At 39.6% G+C, this 19,068-nt stretch overlaps 1 protein-coding gene across 1 annotated transcript in view; it reads left to right on the top strand.

Moving 5' to 3' along the window:
* The window catches only part of LOC135481759 (tubulin-specific chaperone D-like), a 46,658-nt gene extending 28,014 nt beyond the window's left edge, over positions 1–18,644 (top strand). The window contains exons 30-41 of the mRNA XM_064761442.1: positions 118–171; positions 1,276–1,414; positions 2,739–2,860; positions 4,786–4,863; positions 5,416–5,505; positions 6,011–6,098; positions 7,279–7,388; positions 8,600–8,678; positions 15,792–16,029; positions 17,268–17,823; positions 17,993–18,081; positions 18,565–18,644. Of these exons, the coding sequence (XP_064617512.1) occupies positions 118–171; positions 1,276–1,414; positions 2,739–2,860; positions 4,786–4,863; positions 5,416–5,505; positions 6,011–6,098; positions 7,279–7,388; positions 8,600–8,678; positions 15,792–16,029; positions 17,268–17,823; positions 17,993–18,081; positions 18,565–18,644 (1,723 nt within the window). The remainder of the gene's footprint in view (positions 1–117; positions 172–1,275; positions 1,415–2,738; positions 2,861–4,785; positions 4,864–5,415; positions 5,506–6,010; positions 6,099–7,278; positions 7,389–8,599; positions 8,679–15,791; positions 16,030–17,267; positions 17,824–17,992; positions 18,082–18,564) is intronic.
* The last annotated feature ends 424 nt before the right edge of the window (positions 18,645–19,068 follow it).

Genomic DNA, 19,068 nt, shown 5'->3' with positions numbered 1-19,068 from the left:
GAAGTATCATTTTACGGTTTTTATGTCTCTCTGAAAGCGCATTTTTACGCCAGACTTTAGGTGAAACACAGTAGCTTGTCTTAACTCTCCTGATATCTGTGATTTGATTGTTTTCAGTCCACCTGTTCCCCACATTCCCCACAGAGAAGAACTGGAGAAGTTATTCCCCAGGTAAGGAGCATGAGGGAATATATTAGGGGCTCGATCCACAAAGTCATTAAAGGGATGCTGAATCAATTCGGATTGGCTGGTGTGAGAGATAGACATGACCAGGCTATGCCTAGCCTAAGCTGACTTTTAGGTATGGCAGATTTATTCAAGCGTGACCAAGGCTGCAGAGTTTAACCCAGACAATCCTATACCCACTGTTCGCCAATCAGCGTCAGTTCTGTATCCTTTTGAGTCCGGAATTTGAGATACATATTTAGAGCATACTTCTGGACCATAGATAGTTGAAATTTTGATCATGTCATAAATGTTTTCTTAAGACATGCTTATTTATTTATTTGATTGGTTGTTTCATCAGCCATACTCAAGAATATTTCACTTATTTCACAGCTAGCATTATGGTGGGAGGAAACTGGGCAGAGCCCAGGGTAAACCCACGACCATCTGTAAACCCACGACCATCAGCAGGCTGCTACAGACCTTCCCACTGACCATACATGCAATTTACTTATAACATAGCCAGTCAAAAAATTAGTATCTAAATGTATGATGTCATTTTGTGATGTGTCATATTTCTTTATTAGTTTTTCCTATCAGCACAGCCCCAGAAATATGGTATGGCAGAAATTAACATTTGCTACAAGTTAAAGATGGTATCATATAAAGGGGATATTCTGGAAGTCATATATTGTATTATTTGTTATAATGTTATAATTCATTTACTTCATTTATTTATGTTTTAATTTATTCATGTTTTTTGATGTTGTTGATTTTTATCCATATTTAACACAGTGCTTTATCATTATCCACTGATATAAATCGATATATAAACCTTAAAGACATTTCCATGTGAGAGGTGGGTTTGAGCCTATGGGCTCACTCATCAGCTGTGTTGAGACATATGCTTCAGTTAAGTGAGCCATAGAGCGGTCCTGGTGACCAGTATTAAACTGAGAGCCAGGGTTTTGTTCAAGAATCGTTACAGATATTGCCATGGATTGAAGTATGTAAATGGGTTTTGTAAGCGATGAATAAAGGAGCAGGGTTGTTTAATATATGTAGATCACATTGAAAATACATGTGTCCTTCATTTTTCTCTGGTTGCAGTGAAAAGGTAGCTTTCATGAACTGGGCAGCACCTGCAGAGACATTCCCTTCCTTTACCCGTTTACTAGCTCTGGACACGTACATGTATCACGTGTTGCTGGGCCTGATCGTTAGTGTGGGAGGGATGACAGAATCTCTGGTGAGTGGCTCTGACCAATCTGGTACATGTATAGGGTGTGTTTGTCTGTTTCTCCTGCCTTGAACTTTTTGTCAACACACTTGGTATAAGGCCTGTTGTAATGGATGCAAAATATATTTAGTGGTTAAAAGGTTAACCAAACATACATTAAGTAATAAATGATAAAAATCTTATCCATATGTGCTTCCATGGCCTAGTGGTTAGTGTGCTAGTGCAGCACAATGACCCAAGGTCCTCTCACCAATGCGGTCATCCTGAGTTCAAGTCTGGTCCGACATATACATGGGAAGGTCTGAAAGCAATCTGTAGATTGTCATGGATTTCCTCCATGCTGTGGCCCTGTTTCCTCCTACCATAACGTTAGCTGCCGTGGTATATGTGAACTATTGTCAAGTATAGCCTAAAACATCATTCAAGTAAATAAATAACCATTTGCTGCTACGATTTTCATGGATGCTCTAACTATCACCCTGCTGGCAATTGCTCCATTTTAACTGGCTATGCTGTAGTCCATTTATCTTGGTAATGAATGTACAGAAGTGAGAAGAACAGAGTTGATACTGTAGCATGCTCCGGTTTCACTGACTATGCTGTAGTCCTTTTATCTTGGTAATGAATCTACAGAAGTGGGAAGAACAGAGTTGATACTGTAGCATGCTCTGGTTTTACTGACTTTGCTGTAGTCTTTTATATTGGTAATGAATGTACAGAAGTGGGAAGTACAGAAGTGGGAAGAACAGAGTTGATACTGTAGCATGCTCTGCTTTTACTGACGATGCTGTAGTCCTTTTATCTTGGTAATGAATGTACAGAAGGGAGAAGAACAGAGTTGATACTGTGGCGTGAACACTGCAGTATGAACATGAGATGTGTGGATAGTGCAGCCTCCTGCTCGTGATTATGTAGGTTCAAATCTAGCCTTGATCAGCTCTTACATGTAAATTTGCTTTTCAGTTTGTGATGATGTAGAAAGATGGTATTCAAGATACATAAAAGCTCTGTCAGCCTACTTGTGTTTAATTCATGTATCTCCTGCCTATTTCACCAAAGCTTTTGCCAGTAAAAATGCTCTTTCAGAAGCACCTACAGGCCTTAAAATGATACTTTTGATGCTAACGCCATGTTAACAAGTTTTTCTGGTAAGAAATTAATCAAACCTCACAAAAAACTCTTTCAGTGATCTTATAAAGGCTAATGAATCAATCAGAACCAGGAAAAAAGGCAAATGTACTCTGGGGTGTTGGGAAGTGTTTTCACTTAAGTAGAATATAATGATTTGTTTGCCAAGTAATTAGTCCATCACTCTCACACTTACTTCCCTCAGGTAAAAACCTCCAGTCAAGCCTTATTTGAGTATTTACGAACTGTGGCCAAAGACAAACAGAAGCTGATGATCTTCTCTGACACCTTACTACAGGTGTTTGTGGACTACAAAGACTCTGACAGGTAAACAGTCATACCCACCAATTGATCAATGTGATGCATTAATACCAAATAATGTCAAAGTCATATTGGATTTATCTTGCAGTTATTTCAACGAGGAAAAAATAGCGTATTTCACGGTTTCTTATATCGAGCCTGATGGAATATTTTTGCACCCTATATGCAAGAATATTAAAATGCTCTATATCTGTTCATTTGTCCATCTCATTATACATCTGTGTTCTTTTTCCACCAGTATCTCAAAAATACCCTTTGTGTATTCAAATGAAACTAAATTTAAAAGACACATATAAATAAACTATGCATAATTATGCAATTCTTCTGAATTATTAGCTTTTTGGGTACATGTTTTACATGTGTACCTTGTGTTTCCATTCATCTGCTTTCCCATACAACTGTTCTGTTCTGAGGTGTGTCACCAAAATGCCCATGTGTATTGACATGAAACTTGGACCGAGACTGATAGCTGGCTTGCAAGCACAGCACAGTGACCCAGGAGTCTCTCACCAGTGTGCAGGTGACCTCTGTTAATTTTCCAGAAGCAACAAGGTTAACACTTAGTGCTGTAACTCAGTCAAAAAAATTCTGTGGCCAATAAACTTTGGTGTTTACCTGGCCAAACCTGTGAGAAAGCAGCCATAAAAATCTTGACATAGGTTGACTGTCAAAATCTGGACCTTTCTGTGCTGGCAGCAAGGAAGGATGCTTGACAACGCTAAAAGATGTTACAGCCTCATCACCACCTGTCTCCTTGTGTCCTCTCACCCAGATTATCAAACTTTCATCATTAAGACTCATACATGCCCAAAGTTAAGACAATTTCCATCATTTTGATGCCAAGTGTGCACCTGTATACCTAAAAATGTTGGACGTCCACCCTAAAATACACAGAATTACTTTTGAAATGGAAGTGCTAATAGGGTACTGATTACATGTGGTCTTTGGGAGTTGAAGTCAAACTCACGCTGGCTTCCTCTCTGGTTGTACATGGCAATGTCTGCCAGCAACCTGCAGATGTTAATGCGTTTCCCCTAGGCTCCACCTGGTTTCCTCCCTCAGTAATGGTGGTTATCATCACAAAAGTGAATATTTTGGGGAGTGGCGTAAACACCAAGCAAAAAAATAAACTAACAAATAAATATTTTATTTGTGATGCCCAGTATTGGCATCAGACATATCCTAGCTGACCGTGTAGAATGTTCAGCAAAGGTTCTACCTAGTCAAATCAATATTTGATTTATTTGTTGATGGTAATATTGTCATTCATTTGTTAAACACTGTTAGCTTAGATCATAAAATATAAATTTTCTACATTAACATATCCAATTTATCCAAGGATTGTTGTCATATCAATCACTGTTTTCTGGTTTAAACATCATTCCCACCAAGATGTGGCCGCATTATTGCCATTTTTTTTTTTTTTTGCCTTTATAAACCATTCATTCATTCCAAAAACTGCTCAGCTTTTTTTGTTCAGAACATGAATTTAGTTTTAATATATTTATTTATTTAATTATTTGGTATTTTACGCCATATTCAAGAACATTTCACGTACACGACGGCAGCCAACATTATGGTGGGAGGAAATCTGGCAGACCGCAGGGAAACCTACGACCATCCGCAAGGTGCTGCCAGACCAGCTCCAATAGAAACCTTACACATTGTCTTTCATTAACATTTCTCAAAATCTATTCATTTATATACTTTCACAAGAATGCAGAGGGAATATTTATTGAACTTTTTTTTTGCTTGTTTTTGTTTCATTATTCCAGACTGAAGATTATCATTTTAAGGGAAGTGAAGAATTAAGTTATGTCAAAACACTTCATTTTTGAGGCTTAAATATTCTATATTTTTTAATAACCTCTCTATTTTATGCATATTTTTTGTCAGTGGACAGAAATTTCAGAAATCTTGTTTTCTTACAGAGTGGCAGTGCCAGCATTCAAAATGTTTGACCAGTTGTTTTCTAGAGGCTGCTTCGACCTATTCATTGAGGATCCTTAGTAAGTTTTTTTTAACATCTCCTAGTCACCATTCTACTGCTCTGTTTTACACAGTGTTTCACTTTAAAAGCCTGGTTATTTATCCACAGCTTTATTCCATATTTTCTCTGACAAAAACAAAAGAACAAAACATTCTGCTGTGAAATTTGAATGCTTCAATTGTAAACATTCTTGCCTAAAGGTATTTCCCTGTTAAAATATATGTATGTACATTGATGACATCTGTATAAGATCAAATTCTAGTTATGGGTTCTTGCGTCCATTTTCGGCAATTGTATGGCTATTTTTGTTTTTCAAATTTGGACTCGGCAGTCTTCGAGACTTCTATTTCCAAATAGTTCATTGTATTGAATTAGGACTTAGTACTTTAAGTGGCAAGTTACATATCTACATGTAGCTGTTATTCCAAATGATCAGATTGGTGGAGGATATTTATTGTTTCTGCAGTACCTCCTGAATAATTGTGGATATATGTGTTTTGTAAGATTAAATGTGAAGTTAGAGTGCATTGAAATCACGCTTTAATCATATGTCTGTATGTGTGATTTCCAGCGATTCCTTTGGTGAAAATCTGTTGAAGTGTAGCAAAGAGGTGATATTCAAGTCAGGGAACCCTCAAAAACTCATGGCTAGTGCTGATGTGTAAGTTGTCTCATTTCTGAAATGTTTGCAGGGCTACTGGCTGTCAAAATCTTACCTGTGGTACATGTATACTGCAAGTGGATATTGTGATAAAACTCACTCAGTAACTTGTGGCTTTTTTATGAGGAGTTTTATGAATTGATGATTTTTAAAATTGGTGGCTTTGTTGGAGGATTGTATGTCACCAAAGTTCGGAATGTAAAAATACACTTTCAGAATCATGTAAAATGATACTTTAAAATGATACTTTTGATGCCAGTACATAATTGAAATGAAACAAACTTAACAGAAAACTCTAAAGTAATCCTATAAAATGGATGAATCAATCAGAATCAAGCACAAAGTGAGAAATGCTGGATTGTAGGCGAAATACATTTGTTTAGAAATGGATAAGAAAGGTTTTAATTGATGACATTTTCTAATGAGCATCTATGTGATTTAATCACATTTAACATTTTTTGGGGACTTTTTTCCCACCCTAGGAGTAATTTACATTTATTTTCAGATTTTGTGGGCTGCTACCTTTGAATGAAGACATCAGGAAGAAAGCTTTGTTTCAGCTGATGGTTTTCTTGTGCCACAGATTCCCTAGGGCAAGTTTCCCTGCTAATGTACACCTAGGCACATACTCTTCTTACATGTACATTACATGATAGTTTATAAGATGAATTTGGGGAGAAGAAAATACTCTTATGCCCTACAGAGCATCTTTAACATTATTTGAGCATGCTCTAATTATTTGAATACTGTGAACTCTAAGAATTCTGTAATGCTCATGCCATGATGTAATTCTTCAACCATTTCGCGTGTTTGCAAGGTGTTTATTCAAGCATATTCTGAAGGCATTATTCTGTCTGGACTGATAAAAATACATTTTTGGTGAAGCCCTAAAACTGGTTAATCCAAATAGTGCAGTTTTACATCCAAATTCAAATTAAAAATTAGCATAAATTGCACCGAAATTTACTTTTTCATGTAAGAAAAGATTGATGAATTAAGGTATGTAATACATGTACATATGCTATAGATTTTCACGGGACCTTTTAATGTGGTAATACCCAGTGGTAGTACTCTGTTTTAATGCTTGTGTTATGTGATACTGTAGTCTGTTGCATTATAGCCTACCCTGGTGCCATGATATGTGATACTATAAACTGACGCATTGTATTCTATTCATTTATTTGTTTGAATGGTGTGTTACGCCGTACTCAAGAATACTTCAATTATACCACGGTGACAAACATTATGATGGGAGGATACCTGAGAGAGCTCGGAGGGAAAACGCGTGACCATCTGCAGGTTGCTGCAAGACTCGTGTACTAGTATCCTATGACGATGCCATTACATGTGATAAGCTGTTGTATTGCATCTCTCATGATGTCATGATAAGTGAGGGGCCTCCGTGGCTCAGTTGGTTAGCACGCTAATGCAACGTAATGACCCAGGAGCCTCTCACCATTGCAGTCACTGTGCAGTCCAGCTCATACTGGCTTCCTCTCCAGCTGTACATGGGAAGGTCTGGCAGCAACTTGCTGATGGTTGTGGGTTTCCCGCAGGCTCTGCCCGGTTTCCTCCCACCATAATGCTGGCTGCTGGTGTATAAGAAAAATATTCTTGAGTGCCGAGTAAAATACCAGTGAAATAAATAAATAAATGATAAGTGATACTGTAAACTGTTGTATTACATTCTGCTATGACGTCATGATTGTAGGAAATAGTTTCTCTTGAAAAATGCTGACTCTTTTTTTAATATTACTTAAAATATTCACACAGGTGAGAAAAACAACAGCGAGTAAACTGTATGAGGCCTTCATCACTTATGATGAAGTTGTACCTGAGGAACATAATGAAGAAGTATTGACCATTCTTAGTGAAACTAACTGGTAAGCTTGAGTTGAGTTCGATGTAAAATAGCAACTGGTCTGTTAATTATGTACATGTATTTATTTGATAGGTGCTAAACAGAGTATGGCGACGCCAGAATTTTTTACTTACCATGTACGTGGTCAGGATTTGGAGTACAGGAAACTGTTGGAAAACATTATGTGACAAGCCTTGTGATGTAAATTGTAAATGAGTTATTTGGATTGAAAACAGAAGTTTACGTTTGACTTGGCCATATTTATAGCCAATAGGATGTGATGATGTTGCTAAACATGGCCACCGAACTATGTGGCCGCTTTTGAGTGCTCGGTTTACCTTTATTTTCTTAAGATCCTTGAAGCCTTTCACGCCTTTTGAAAGTTAATCAAGAAGAAATAACTGTGGAAGTTAGCCAGGGAGATTTCCATTATGTTCATTGTCAAAGCTTTATATCTTTCACAATTTAAGGCAGTCATGCATAGATATGGAGAATCTCTCATGGGTGAATACTTAAAAAAATGTAATCTGAAAGGTTTTAACTGTTCTTTATTAAAGATCAGAACAGTTTTATGAGAAGATTTACCCACTATCTCTCATCTAGCTTTGCTAATTACATGTATTAAGTTAGGAATGTGGGTATTTTTGGAATGAGACCGATTATCACTGTTATCAAACTCTACATGATGCCAGAGATCACTGTTTAATAATCCTATTTTTAATTACCTATTAAAGGCCAAGCTGACGTGTATTCACATATATTTGCTGTGTGGGGGACTGAGGATAGATCTTTTCTTGGAATCACTTTTCCTTTTGTCTGATTGCATTTCAATGCATCTTTGATGTCATAGGAAATAAGACATAATGTATGCAATCAGGCATGAATACATTCATCATTCTTCTTTCAGATTTGTATTTAAACAAAGACAGAGATGTGCATTTATCATTATGCCCCATGACATTGTCATTAAGTCAGGAGATGTTCACCCTACCATGCTGTGGAATTGACCACAATCACTGGGTTGATAATTTGATACCCCTCTTTTCATGGAGCCAGATTTGTTCTCTTTACCCATTTTTTTATGTGACTTTTTAATCTTTTTTGCCCATACTGAATTACATGTAAACCAGTCATTTGTGCTCTATGATTATTTCTTTCACTGGGTATTCATATTCAGAATAAAAATTCCTAGCCCAAAAATTTTAAATGAATAATTTTTTTTTTTTTTGACAGGGATGAGTCTTATGAAGTCCTTCGACCAATCAGGAACAGGCTGTGTGATATCCTTAACATTCCTAAACCAGCCATTAAGGTGAAGTACATTTTATATTTTCCCTATGTACTGATATTTGTCATTCAATGTTTGATATCAGAGTTATTTCTGAATAAACTATTTTGAGTGTACGTTAGTGTGCACATGCTGGGCAGAAACAAAAGTAGATAAAGATTTATGCCTACGTTACAATATTGCAGACTGGTCAAGGTATTGGTTAAAAGGAGAAAGTACTATATGGAAGGCATTAAAATATGTTCATGTTGTGTGTACATGTGCCTGCTGCAAATGTCATATAACTGTCAGTGCAACCTTTTTACCTCATAACTACCCTAAATGACCATAAATTTCGTCCAGGACTAACTTGCCCATTGTTCCTGATTGTGAGAGTTCTATTAATTTTAGAAAAGTGTTTTGAGGTTTCCTTGGAACATGGGATGATGTCCTTAGATAATAGTCTGAGGTGGAATAAGGATTTGGTGTTGTCTTACATGTAGCTCTGGGATGAGATTTTGTCCTGCCATACCAGGGCCTGATTCCACAAAACCATGACTGACTCACGACAAAAGTTGAAATATGATTTTAAAGCTTACTTTTGGGCCCGGTAAATTAAAATTTTCTTTGCCTCATCTATGTGATTATAAGACAAATATACTAAAATTTCAACTTCCAGTATCAAAAACTAGGCTTTGCATCAAAGTTTTAAATTTTGACTTCAGCTTTCATATTGTAAGGCATTTTGTATTTGCCAGATTGCATGATTGTACCTGTATCATGTGGTCGTGATTTGCTGATGGGGCCTCCATGGCTCAGTTGGTTAGTGCGTTAGTGCAGCATAATGATCCAGGAGCCTCACCAATGCAGTCGCTGTGAGTTCAAGTCCATCTCATGCTGGCTTCCTCTTCAGCTGTATGTGGGAAGATCTGGCAACAACCTGTAGATGGTCGTGTGTTTCGCCCCCCTCCCCCCCCCCCCCCCCCCCAGTTTTCTTCATAATGCTGGTCGCTGTTGTATAAGTTAAATATTCTTGAGTACGGTTTAAAAAAAACCCCTATGAAATAAATCAAATAAAGATTTGCTGCTCCGATTACCCTATCTCTTTCCCTCACACTGTTAAATGGCCACTGCTGGAGAGGTGAACTTGCTCCCCACTTATCAGCGTGACCAGTAACTCATGGCTTGCTTCTTTGATCACGTGTCTTGATAATGCCAGCCTGATTATGTTGATCAGCCATTAGCTGATGGGAAGTCAGGTCATTTTGTAAACAGATACTGGGTAATGAGCCCATTATGATCTGAAGAGGAGCACATTTTGTATCCGCAGGATCATCACCGTCATGTATAAAGCCCTCTTTGCCAGTCCCTGTCCCCCATTGTCTGGGTAGACAGAAGGGACCTGTAATGCTGAGTCGGCTGTTTAAAGCCTCTCAGGGAAATGCTTCATGATATTCTGTCCTGGGCTAATACACAATATGTCACCCAACATTTCACATTACTACGTCAATCCAGTGATGTGAATCACCAGCAGGATGTTGATATGTGGACATTACAACTTTATATCATAAAAAATTGAAGTCATTTATGCAGACATTTCAGTTTTTCTTTCAGGTATTACTTTTGAAAATCCTGATTAAAAGATATCCTTACAATTCTTAAAAAATGTAAGATATTTAGAGAATGTACTTTCAATTTTCTACAAGAGCGGTATGTATGGGTGAATCCAATTTGCTACCATTTTTATCTCACCTGTATGAAGTAAGGAGAGGTATTGTAAGAGGAGGATAAGATGCTGTCAGTGTTCACTTTGGTTAAAGTTTTGGCCAATCATAGTGTCGGAGTACATGTAGCTACCTACTGTAGATCACAGACAGCCAATCGTCCTTAGTAATTTGCATATCAGAGACCAAAAGGGGCCTCTGTGGCTCAGTCAGTTAGCGCGCTAGTACAGCGTAATGACCCAGAAGCCACTCACCAATGTGGTCGCTGTGAGTTCAAGTCCAGCTCATGCTGGCTTCCTCTCCGGCCGTAAGTGGGAAGGTCGTCCAGCAACCTGCGGATGGTCGTGGGTTTCTCCCGGGCTCTGCCAGGTTTCCTCCCACCATAATGCTGGCCACCGTCGTATTAGTGAAATATTCTTGAGTACGGCGTAAAACACCAATCAAATAAATAAATAAATAAATCAAAGACCAAGGGAGTTTTTACTTCATAGCTCAACATTTTCTCAGCCATCCACAGGGTTGCAGTTGCCATCCATAGTGGCAAGATTGGAGCTCTATATAATTAGACCTTAATATCTGTGTATGACAGTGTCAATCATTGTACTTTATTTTGGTTTAGAGAGATCAATATTTGAACGCATCACATTGGGCTTGAACATTGTATAGTTTTATGAACTGCTTAATCAGACGAGCTGGTGGTAGTCTCTGAATGCCTTAACAGTTACCTCTACAAATTTGACCACAAAAACAGTGTTACAGTGGGAATATTATATGAATGTTTATCTGATCTGGAGAGATTAGTTTATACTACCTGTGACAGTGTCTCCATCAATACATTTTAGTCTTCAAAGTCTGATAAATTACATTTTCACATTGCACCTCAGCTTTTTGTTTTCAGCCGGATTTGTTGAGGATTCAGGGTAACAGTCAGTGATAGCAATTAGTTTGTGTGTATGGAAATATGGAAATATGCTGAGCACAACACATCAGCCTCTGCCCATACACTGGTTGATGTTGTGCTGTGGTGTTGTGCTTTGTGTCTGATCACATATCAGAACTGGAAGCAAGATGGCCAGGTTATAACCCCTGGGAGTTCTCTCCTCACAGATTAACCTGACTTTAATGCACAGATAATATGTGCTCAACGACTCTGTAGTCCCTCTGTCCCTGTGTTAACTCAATCAGTTTTATCATGACCTGCCTTTATGACACCATTATACCATTGCTGTAACTGTGTCTAGTTGACAGCTCAATAAAACAAGCAGTTAATGCGCTCTCAGATATCCCCATAACAGACCATGCGCACTCACCCACTGCTAGAGTCTTCTGAGATTCAAACTGTGAAATGACCAGATAATGTGGACAAATCTCTCCCTAGTGATTTTCAATTTTAAACTTTGGATAATGATAATAGTACCTAGATTCTGCCCTTGAGTAAGAAGTCTCCCTGCATTTACCGCAGTATTACCCATTATTTTAGGCTGCTGATTGTCACAACAGTTAGGCAGAACTTTCCACAGAGTACGTGTGGAGGTGTATATGTGATTATGGGATATCAAACTGAATGGGACCTAAGGGAAATCACTGCGTCTTCTCAAGCACCGGAAGAACATCCACAGGGAGCTAGCAAGAACGAACGTTGAACTTTGTTGATGACAGACAGTGAAGTTTAAAAAACAGTGATTACATGTAGTAGACTTCAGCACACAGAAAAGGTGGTTGTGGACGTGAACATAAAATTTTATTTTTTGGAATTGGACATAAAACAGTATGCTTGTAGGCTTTTTTGCATATTGTGCATAAAACAATGACTTGTAGACTTGAGCAAAAACAAAGGCTTGTGTATGTGATCATAATATTTTGGTCTTCGGAACTGGGCATAAACAATCACTTGTGGACCTCAGCATAATACAAAGGCTTGAGAACTTGAGTGTAAACTTTGGCTTTTAGAATTGAACATAAAACAATGACTTGTACACTGGCCCTTGGATTTTGGCATAAAATAGTTAAATATTGTTCTGTAAGTTGTGCGTAATGTTCTTAATCAGCTAGAAGTTAGTATAAAATTACATGTATATATAAACAGTATTAATGAGTAATATACAAGCTAGAAATATAAGCTAAGGTGAAAATTAATAGGGAATTCTTAAATGTCCCTCCTGCTTTTAACAATGTGGTCCGAAGCTATGTGCTTGTTTGTTCTGTCCTGGAATATGCCTCACTTTTCGGTGCAGGTGTACTCCAGCACCTAGGTAATTCAAAATCGCTGCAGCGTCAAAGGGGGAAACGATGTGTTTTTACTATGATTTGAACCTTTTGTCTGCCACAGTCTCCCTTTAGACACCTGGAAAAATCTGATTGTGGAGGAATTCCTTTGTTCAAATGTCTGTTCATGTGGTGAAACAGCAATGCATATATGCATGATCTTTCACTAGGAAAACTGTGTTTTGAAGTAGAATTTTTGAAATTTTAAGTGTTTTTGATAGAGGAAATCTTTGGTGTCACCATTAGTTCGGTTTTCACAAAAAATACAAACTAGTAATAAGATTACCGTGATTGCATGCATTTGTCACAAGCTGTTGTTTAAGACTATGTGGCCATGACAACACCTTACTACACATCAGTACCTTTATAAACACTTCAGTAAGGCCTCTTTGTCTTTGCTACTCACGAAATTAGCATCTCTGGCTTCTGAAATGAACAGCTTGGTTTTTATGGATATTCCAATTTGGTACGGAAATTCAACACAAACATTTTTTCCACTTCGAAGCCTTTGTAGGTGTTCATATGAGACACGCCAATGGATTTGTGCTGTTACTTTGCAATTATCTACATCTGATACCAAGCAGCTGTTTTCATGGAAGCAGTTTACTGAATGGCGGTAATGTCAACTGAATATCAATTCACACTCAGACGTGTTTGTCTTTATCGGTAATAGTGGCATGGGGAATATATTACACATGGTACAGTAGTGCTGCTTTGTGTTTACATGCAGTGTTTGGTTTAAAATACAGGCAGTTTTAATATAACGTACATGTGCACTATAGATGTGTGTCCCAGTGTTACAATTGTCTTTAATCTGACATACTGTATAAATCATAAAAAAACATGTGTGATTTTCATTAAAAACAACATGTAACACTCAGAGTTTTTTTAAATTGTGAAGTGATAGCATTTGTTGTAAGAACAAAAACTAATAATGGAATAAAAAAAATCTGGGGGTTACTGAAAGACTTCTTTGTCAAAGGAACATTTAAAATGCCCACATGTTTGTCCTTTTGCTCCTACGTGTATATGTTATACAGAAGTATGCCACCTATCACACAGATGTATGTATAGAATTTCGCTTTACATCTTACACTCAGACTTTTGTTAGAATGTGGAAATTTATTTAAAAAATTGTATGTGTAGGACGGAAGTAATATACAGTTAAAATTGGGGATCACCAAACAACTTTTTTTGTCTATGATCAGTGTGAAATGCATTTGTACATGCATGGGCATGATGAAGAAGTGCAAAGTTAGACATATTAAGTCATTTTAATGAAACTACACATTGCACCCAATGTCAGCAATGCAATGTCACAGTGAACAAAGCACATATATCACAGGTGGAAGCAGGAAAATTACAAATATGTCAAAAATCAGTGCTGAAACTATAGAGTTAAGCTGTTGTGAGCTACCTTAACAAGGTGACTTGTTTTATGGTTTGCTTGTTGGCTAGGTTAGTGGTCACCTGCCAAGTGGCGGGAAACAGTTTTTTTTTTAGATGGTTCATTGTATTGAATAGAAATGTGGATCTAAGATTAATTTTCATTTTGTCCATTTTCAACAAAAGTCTTGCTGTTTTTGTCCTTTTCTACATTTTGCCATTTTCCAGACTTCTTTTCCCCAAATTGTTGTTTATTTGTAATTTCAAACCCATTGTGAATACTGTGGGATAATCCATAATCTTTTCAAACAAACTGCTATTTTATGGCTTACAAAAGCTGGATCATGACAGTAATGGTTTTCACATCACAAGTACATGTAACTGTTAACTTTGTCTGCTCCTTGTGTAGAGAGAATATGATACGGTAGTGCTAATGAGTACTTTACGCCCATTAGGGAAGCCTGATGAGGCTGATCAGAGTGATTAGGGAAACTAATGAAGTTTAGTCTATGAAGTTTTCACAGGAAATTCTCACAGGTGGCCATTAGTGATAATGCTGAGCTATTACCATTTAGTTATTTTTAATTTTTGACAAAAGATTTGGCTCATTGCTCATCAGACGGCTGCTGATAAGTGATTTCCTGTGCTATTCCGAAAGTGTAGAGATAGCCATGGACAGTGTCAAATGTCACATTATCATCAGAAATCATCAGTGAAATGTGCAACAAAGCATACTCCGGTCACACTCCACTTATGTCTCTGTTTCCCTGATTTGAAGTTAATTTGTGTCAGCCGAAATATTGTTTGACAGAGTCAATATTTATTTTAAGTTATAAGTCCAGTATAGTTAAATGTGTAGATACATGTGCAGACAATTAGATATATGATATGTATATATGTATAGAGACAGTTAGGGGAGCTCTTTAGGCCCATTTCCATTGTTTACAACAAATATTATTACTTGTGGAAAAATAAAAACTTAAAAAAAAAACAGATGTCTTTATTTGGCCTGTCAGCAACCAGCAGATGGTTGTGGGTTTCCCCTTGCCTCTGCCAGGTTTCCATTTCATGATTGACCTTTCCTACATGATGTGTCATTGTCAGTTTGCTGTCTGCAGTGCCATGTGTGGATCCCCCTACATGATGTGTCAGTGTCAGTTTGCTATCTGTAGTGTCATGTGTGGACCCTCCTACATGATGTGTCAGTGTCTGTTTGCTGTCTGCAGTGTCATGTGTATACCTTCCCATATGATGTGTCAGTGTCAGTTTGCTGTCTGCAGTGCCATGTTTGGATCCCCCTACATGATGTGTCAGTGTCAGTTTGCTGTCTGCAGTGTCATGTGTGGACCCTCCTGCATGGTGTGTCAGTGTCAGTTTGCTGTCTGCAGTACCATGTATGGATCCCCCTACATGATGTGTCAGTGTCAGTTTACTGTCTGCAGTGTCATGTGTGGACCTTCCTACATGATGTGTCAGTTTGCTGTCTGCAGTGTCATGTGTGGACCTTCCTGCATGATGTGTCAGTTTGCTGTCTGCAGTGCCATGTTTGGATCCTTCCCATATGGTGTGTCAGTGTCAGTTTACTGTCTGCAGTGTCATGTGTGGACCCTCCTGCATGGTGTGTCAGTGTCAGTTTGCTGTCTGCAGTGTCATGTGTGGACCCTCCTGCATGGTGTGTCAGTGTCAGTTTGCTGTCTGCAGTACCATGTATGGATCCCCCTACATGATGTGTCAGTTTACTGTCTACAGTGTCATGTGTGAACCCTCCTACATGATGTGTCAGTTTGCTGTCTACAGTGTCATGTGTGGACCCTCCTACATGATGTGTCAGTGTCAGTTTGCTGTCTGCAGTGCCATGTGTGGACCCTCCTACATGATGTGTCAGTTTGCTGTCTGCAGTGTCATGTGTGGACCTTCCTACATGATGTGTCAGTTTGCTGTCTGCAGTGTCATGTGTGGACCTTCCTGCATGATGTGTCAGTTTGCTGTCTGCAGTGCCATGTTTGGATCCTTCCCACATGGTGTGTCAGTGTGAGTTTGCTGTCTGCATTGTCATGTGTGGACCTTCCTATGTGATGTGTCAGTGTCTGTTTACTGTCTGCAGTACAATGTGTGGATGCCCCTACATGATGTGTCAGTGTCAGTTTACTGTCTGCAGTGTCATGTGTGGACCTTCCTACATGATGTGTCAGTGTCAGTTTACTGTCTGCAGTGTCATGTGTGGACCCTCCTACATGATGTGTCAGTTTGCTGTCTGCAGCGTCATGTGTGGACCTTCCTACATGATGTGTCAGTTTGCTGTCTGCAGTGTCATGTGTGGACCTTCCTACATGATGTGTCAGTTTGCTGTCTGCAGTGTCATGTGTGGACCTTCCTACATGATGTGTCAGTTTGCTGTCTGCAGTGCCATGTTTGGATCCTTCCCACATGGTGTGTCAGTGTCAGTTTGCTGTCTGCATTGTCATGTGTGGACCTTCCTACGTGATGTGTCAGTGTCTGTTTGCTGTCTGCAGTACAATGTGTGGATCCCCCTACATGATGTGTCAGTGTCAGTTTACTGTCTGCAGTGTCATGTGTGGACCTTCCTACATGATGTGTCAGTTTGCTGTCTGCAGTGTCATGTGTGGACCTTCCTGCATGATGTGTCAGTTTGCTGTCTGCAGTGCCATGTTTGGATCCTTCCCATATGGTGTGTCAGTGTCAGTTTACTGTCTGCAGTGTCATGTGTGGACCCTCCTGCATGGTGTGTCAGTGTCAGTTTGCTGTCTGCAGTGTCATGTGTGGACCCTCCTGCATGGTGTGTCAGTGTCAGTTTGCTGTCTGCAGTACAATGTGTGGATCCCCCTACATGATGTGTCAGTGTCAGTTTGCTGTCTGCAGTGCCATGTTTGGATCCCCCTGCATGATGTGTCAGTGTCAGTTTGCTGTCTGCAGTGTCATGTGTGGACATTCCTACGTGATGTGTCCGTGTCTGTTTGCTGTCTGCAGTGTCATGTGTGGACCCTCTTGCATGGTGTGTCAGTGTCAGTTTGCTGTCTGCAGTACAATGTGTGGATCCCCCTACATGATGTGTCAGTGTCAGTTTGCTGTCTGCAGTGTCATGTGTGGACCCTCCTGCATGGTGTGTCAGTGTCTGTTTGCTGTCTGCAGTGCCATGTGTGGATCCTTCCCACATGATGTGTGAGTGTCAGTTTGCTGTCTGCAGTGCCATGTGTGAACCTTCCTACGTGATGTGTCAGTGTCTGTTTGCTGTCTGCAGTGTCATGTGTGGACCCTCCTGCATGGTGTGTCAGTTTGCTGTCTGCAGTGTCATGTGTGGACCCTCCTGCATGGTGTGTCAGTGTCAGTTTGCTGTCTGCAGTGCCATGTGTGGATCCTTCCCACATGATGTGCCAGTGTCAGTTTGCTGTCTGCAGTGCCATGTGTGGACCTTCCTACGTGATGTGTCAGTGTCTGTTTGCTGTCTGCAGTGTCATGTGTGGACCCTCCTGCATGGTGTGTCAGTGTGAGTTTGCTGTCTGCAGTGTCATGTGTGGACCCTCCTACATGATGTGTCAGTGTCAGTTTGCTGTCTGCAGTGCCATGTTTGGATCCTCCTGCATGGTGTGTCAGTGTCAGTTTGCTGTCTGCAGTGTCATGTGTGGACCCTCCTACATGATGTGTCAGTGTCAGTTTGCTGTCTGCAGTGCCATGTTTGGATCCTCCTGCATGGTGTGTCAGTGTCAGTTTGCTGTCTGCAGTGTCATGTGTGGACCTTCCTACATGATGTGTCAGTTTGCTGTCTGCAATGTCATGTGTGGACCTTCCTACATGATGTCAGTTTGATGTCTGCAGTGTCATGTTTGGATCACCCTACATGATGTGTCAGTGTCAGTTTGATGTCTGCAATGTCATGTGTGGACCTTTCTACATGATGTGTCAGTTTGCTGTCTGCAGTGTCATGTGTGGACCTTCTTACATGATGTGTCTGTTTGCTGTCTGCAGTGTCATGTGTGGACCTTCCTACGTGATGTGTCAGTGTGAGTTTGCTGTCTGCATTGTCATGTGTGGACCCTCCTGCATGGTGTGTCAGTGTGAGTTTGCTGTCTGCAGTGTCATGTGTGGACCTTCCTATGTGATGTGTCAGTGTCTGTTTGCTGTCTGCATTGTCATGTGTGGACCCTTCTGCATGGTGTGTCAGTTTGCTGTCTGCAGTGCCATGTGTGGACCTTCCTACGTGATGTGTCAGTGTCTGTTTGCTGTCTGCAGTGTCATGTGTGGACCCTCCTGCATGGTGTGTCAGTTTCCTGTCTGCAGTGCCATGTGGGGATCCCCCTACATGATGTGCTGTTGCTCTTTTCCTGTGTGTGACATAATGTGTGAAGCCTTCATCTTGTTTTAGCTTATTGAGTGTAGTGACATTTCATGACATGAAATGAAACCAAGAAGCCCTATCTATATAAGGTTGAAATAATGCTGAAAGCAACGTTAAAACCAACAGATTGTTTGTGAGTAAGAAACTATCTTTATTTATCATACACTAATTGTGTCTTTTATGTGTTCTGTTGTTCTTTCAGACGGCCCAGCAATGAGCATCAGTCAGTTCTCCAGGGACAGTGATAGCTTCCGGAACATTATGAACCAAGAGAGTCAGTGATACAATGGCTTCCGGAACAATATGAGCCCCTCTTTGAGGGATAAAAGTCAGCTTGTCCATGGCCAAGCTTTAATAACAATTTGATGTCAGACATCATGACAGTCCAAGTAATGGAGGGGAATAGAAGCATAGGGCTGATCAGGCAACATATGTGTATCTCAGTAGACTTTGAATCAGCAGCACATGTAACCTGGTCAGGTTGGCCTGGGACCAGTGTGTGTTGAGCCAAGTCTAAATGGGTCCTGGTTCTTTCTCACTCAAGAATGTGTGTGTCTGAAATATGAGAACACATTGGTGAGCTGTTTAACCCATGAGTCTTTTTGTGGGGTAAGTGAACAAATAAGTGAGAAAAACCCTGTGTATATGTAAATGAAGTTCAGTGATAAAAATGTAGCACTGGGCACCCAGTTATTCCAAAGTGTAT

Source organism: Liolophura sinensis, chromosome 1 (genome assembly GCF_032854445.1).
Source record: "Liolophura sinensis isolate JHLJ2023 chromosome 1, CUHK_Ljap_v2, whole genome shotgun sequence".
Lineage (NCBI taxonomy): Eukaryota > Metazoa > Mollusca > Polyplacophora > Chitonida > Chitonidae > Liolophura > Liolophura sinensis.
Note: the sequence above shows the minus strand (reverse complement) of the source record. Positions and strands in the feature narration are given on the sequence as shown.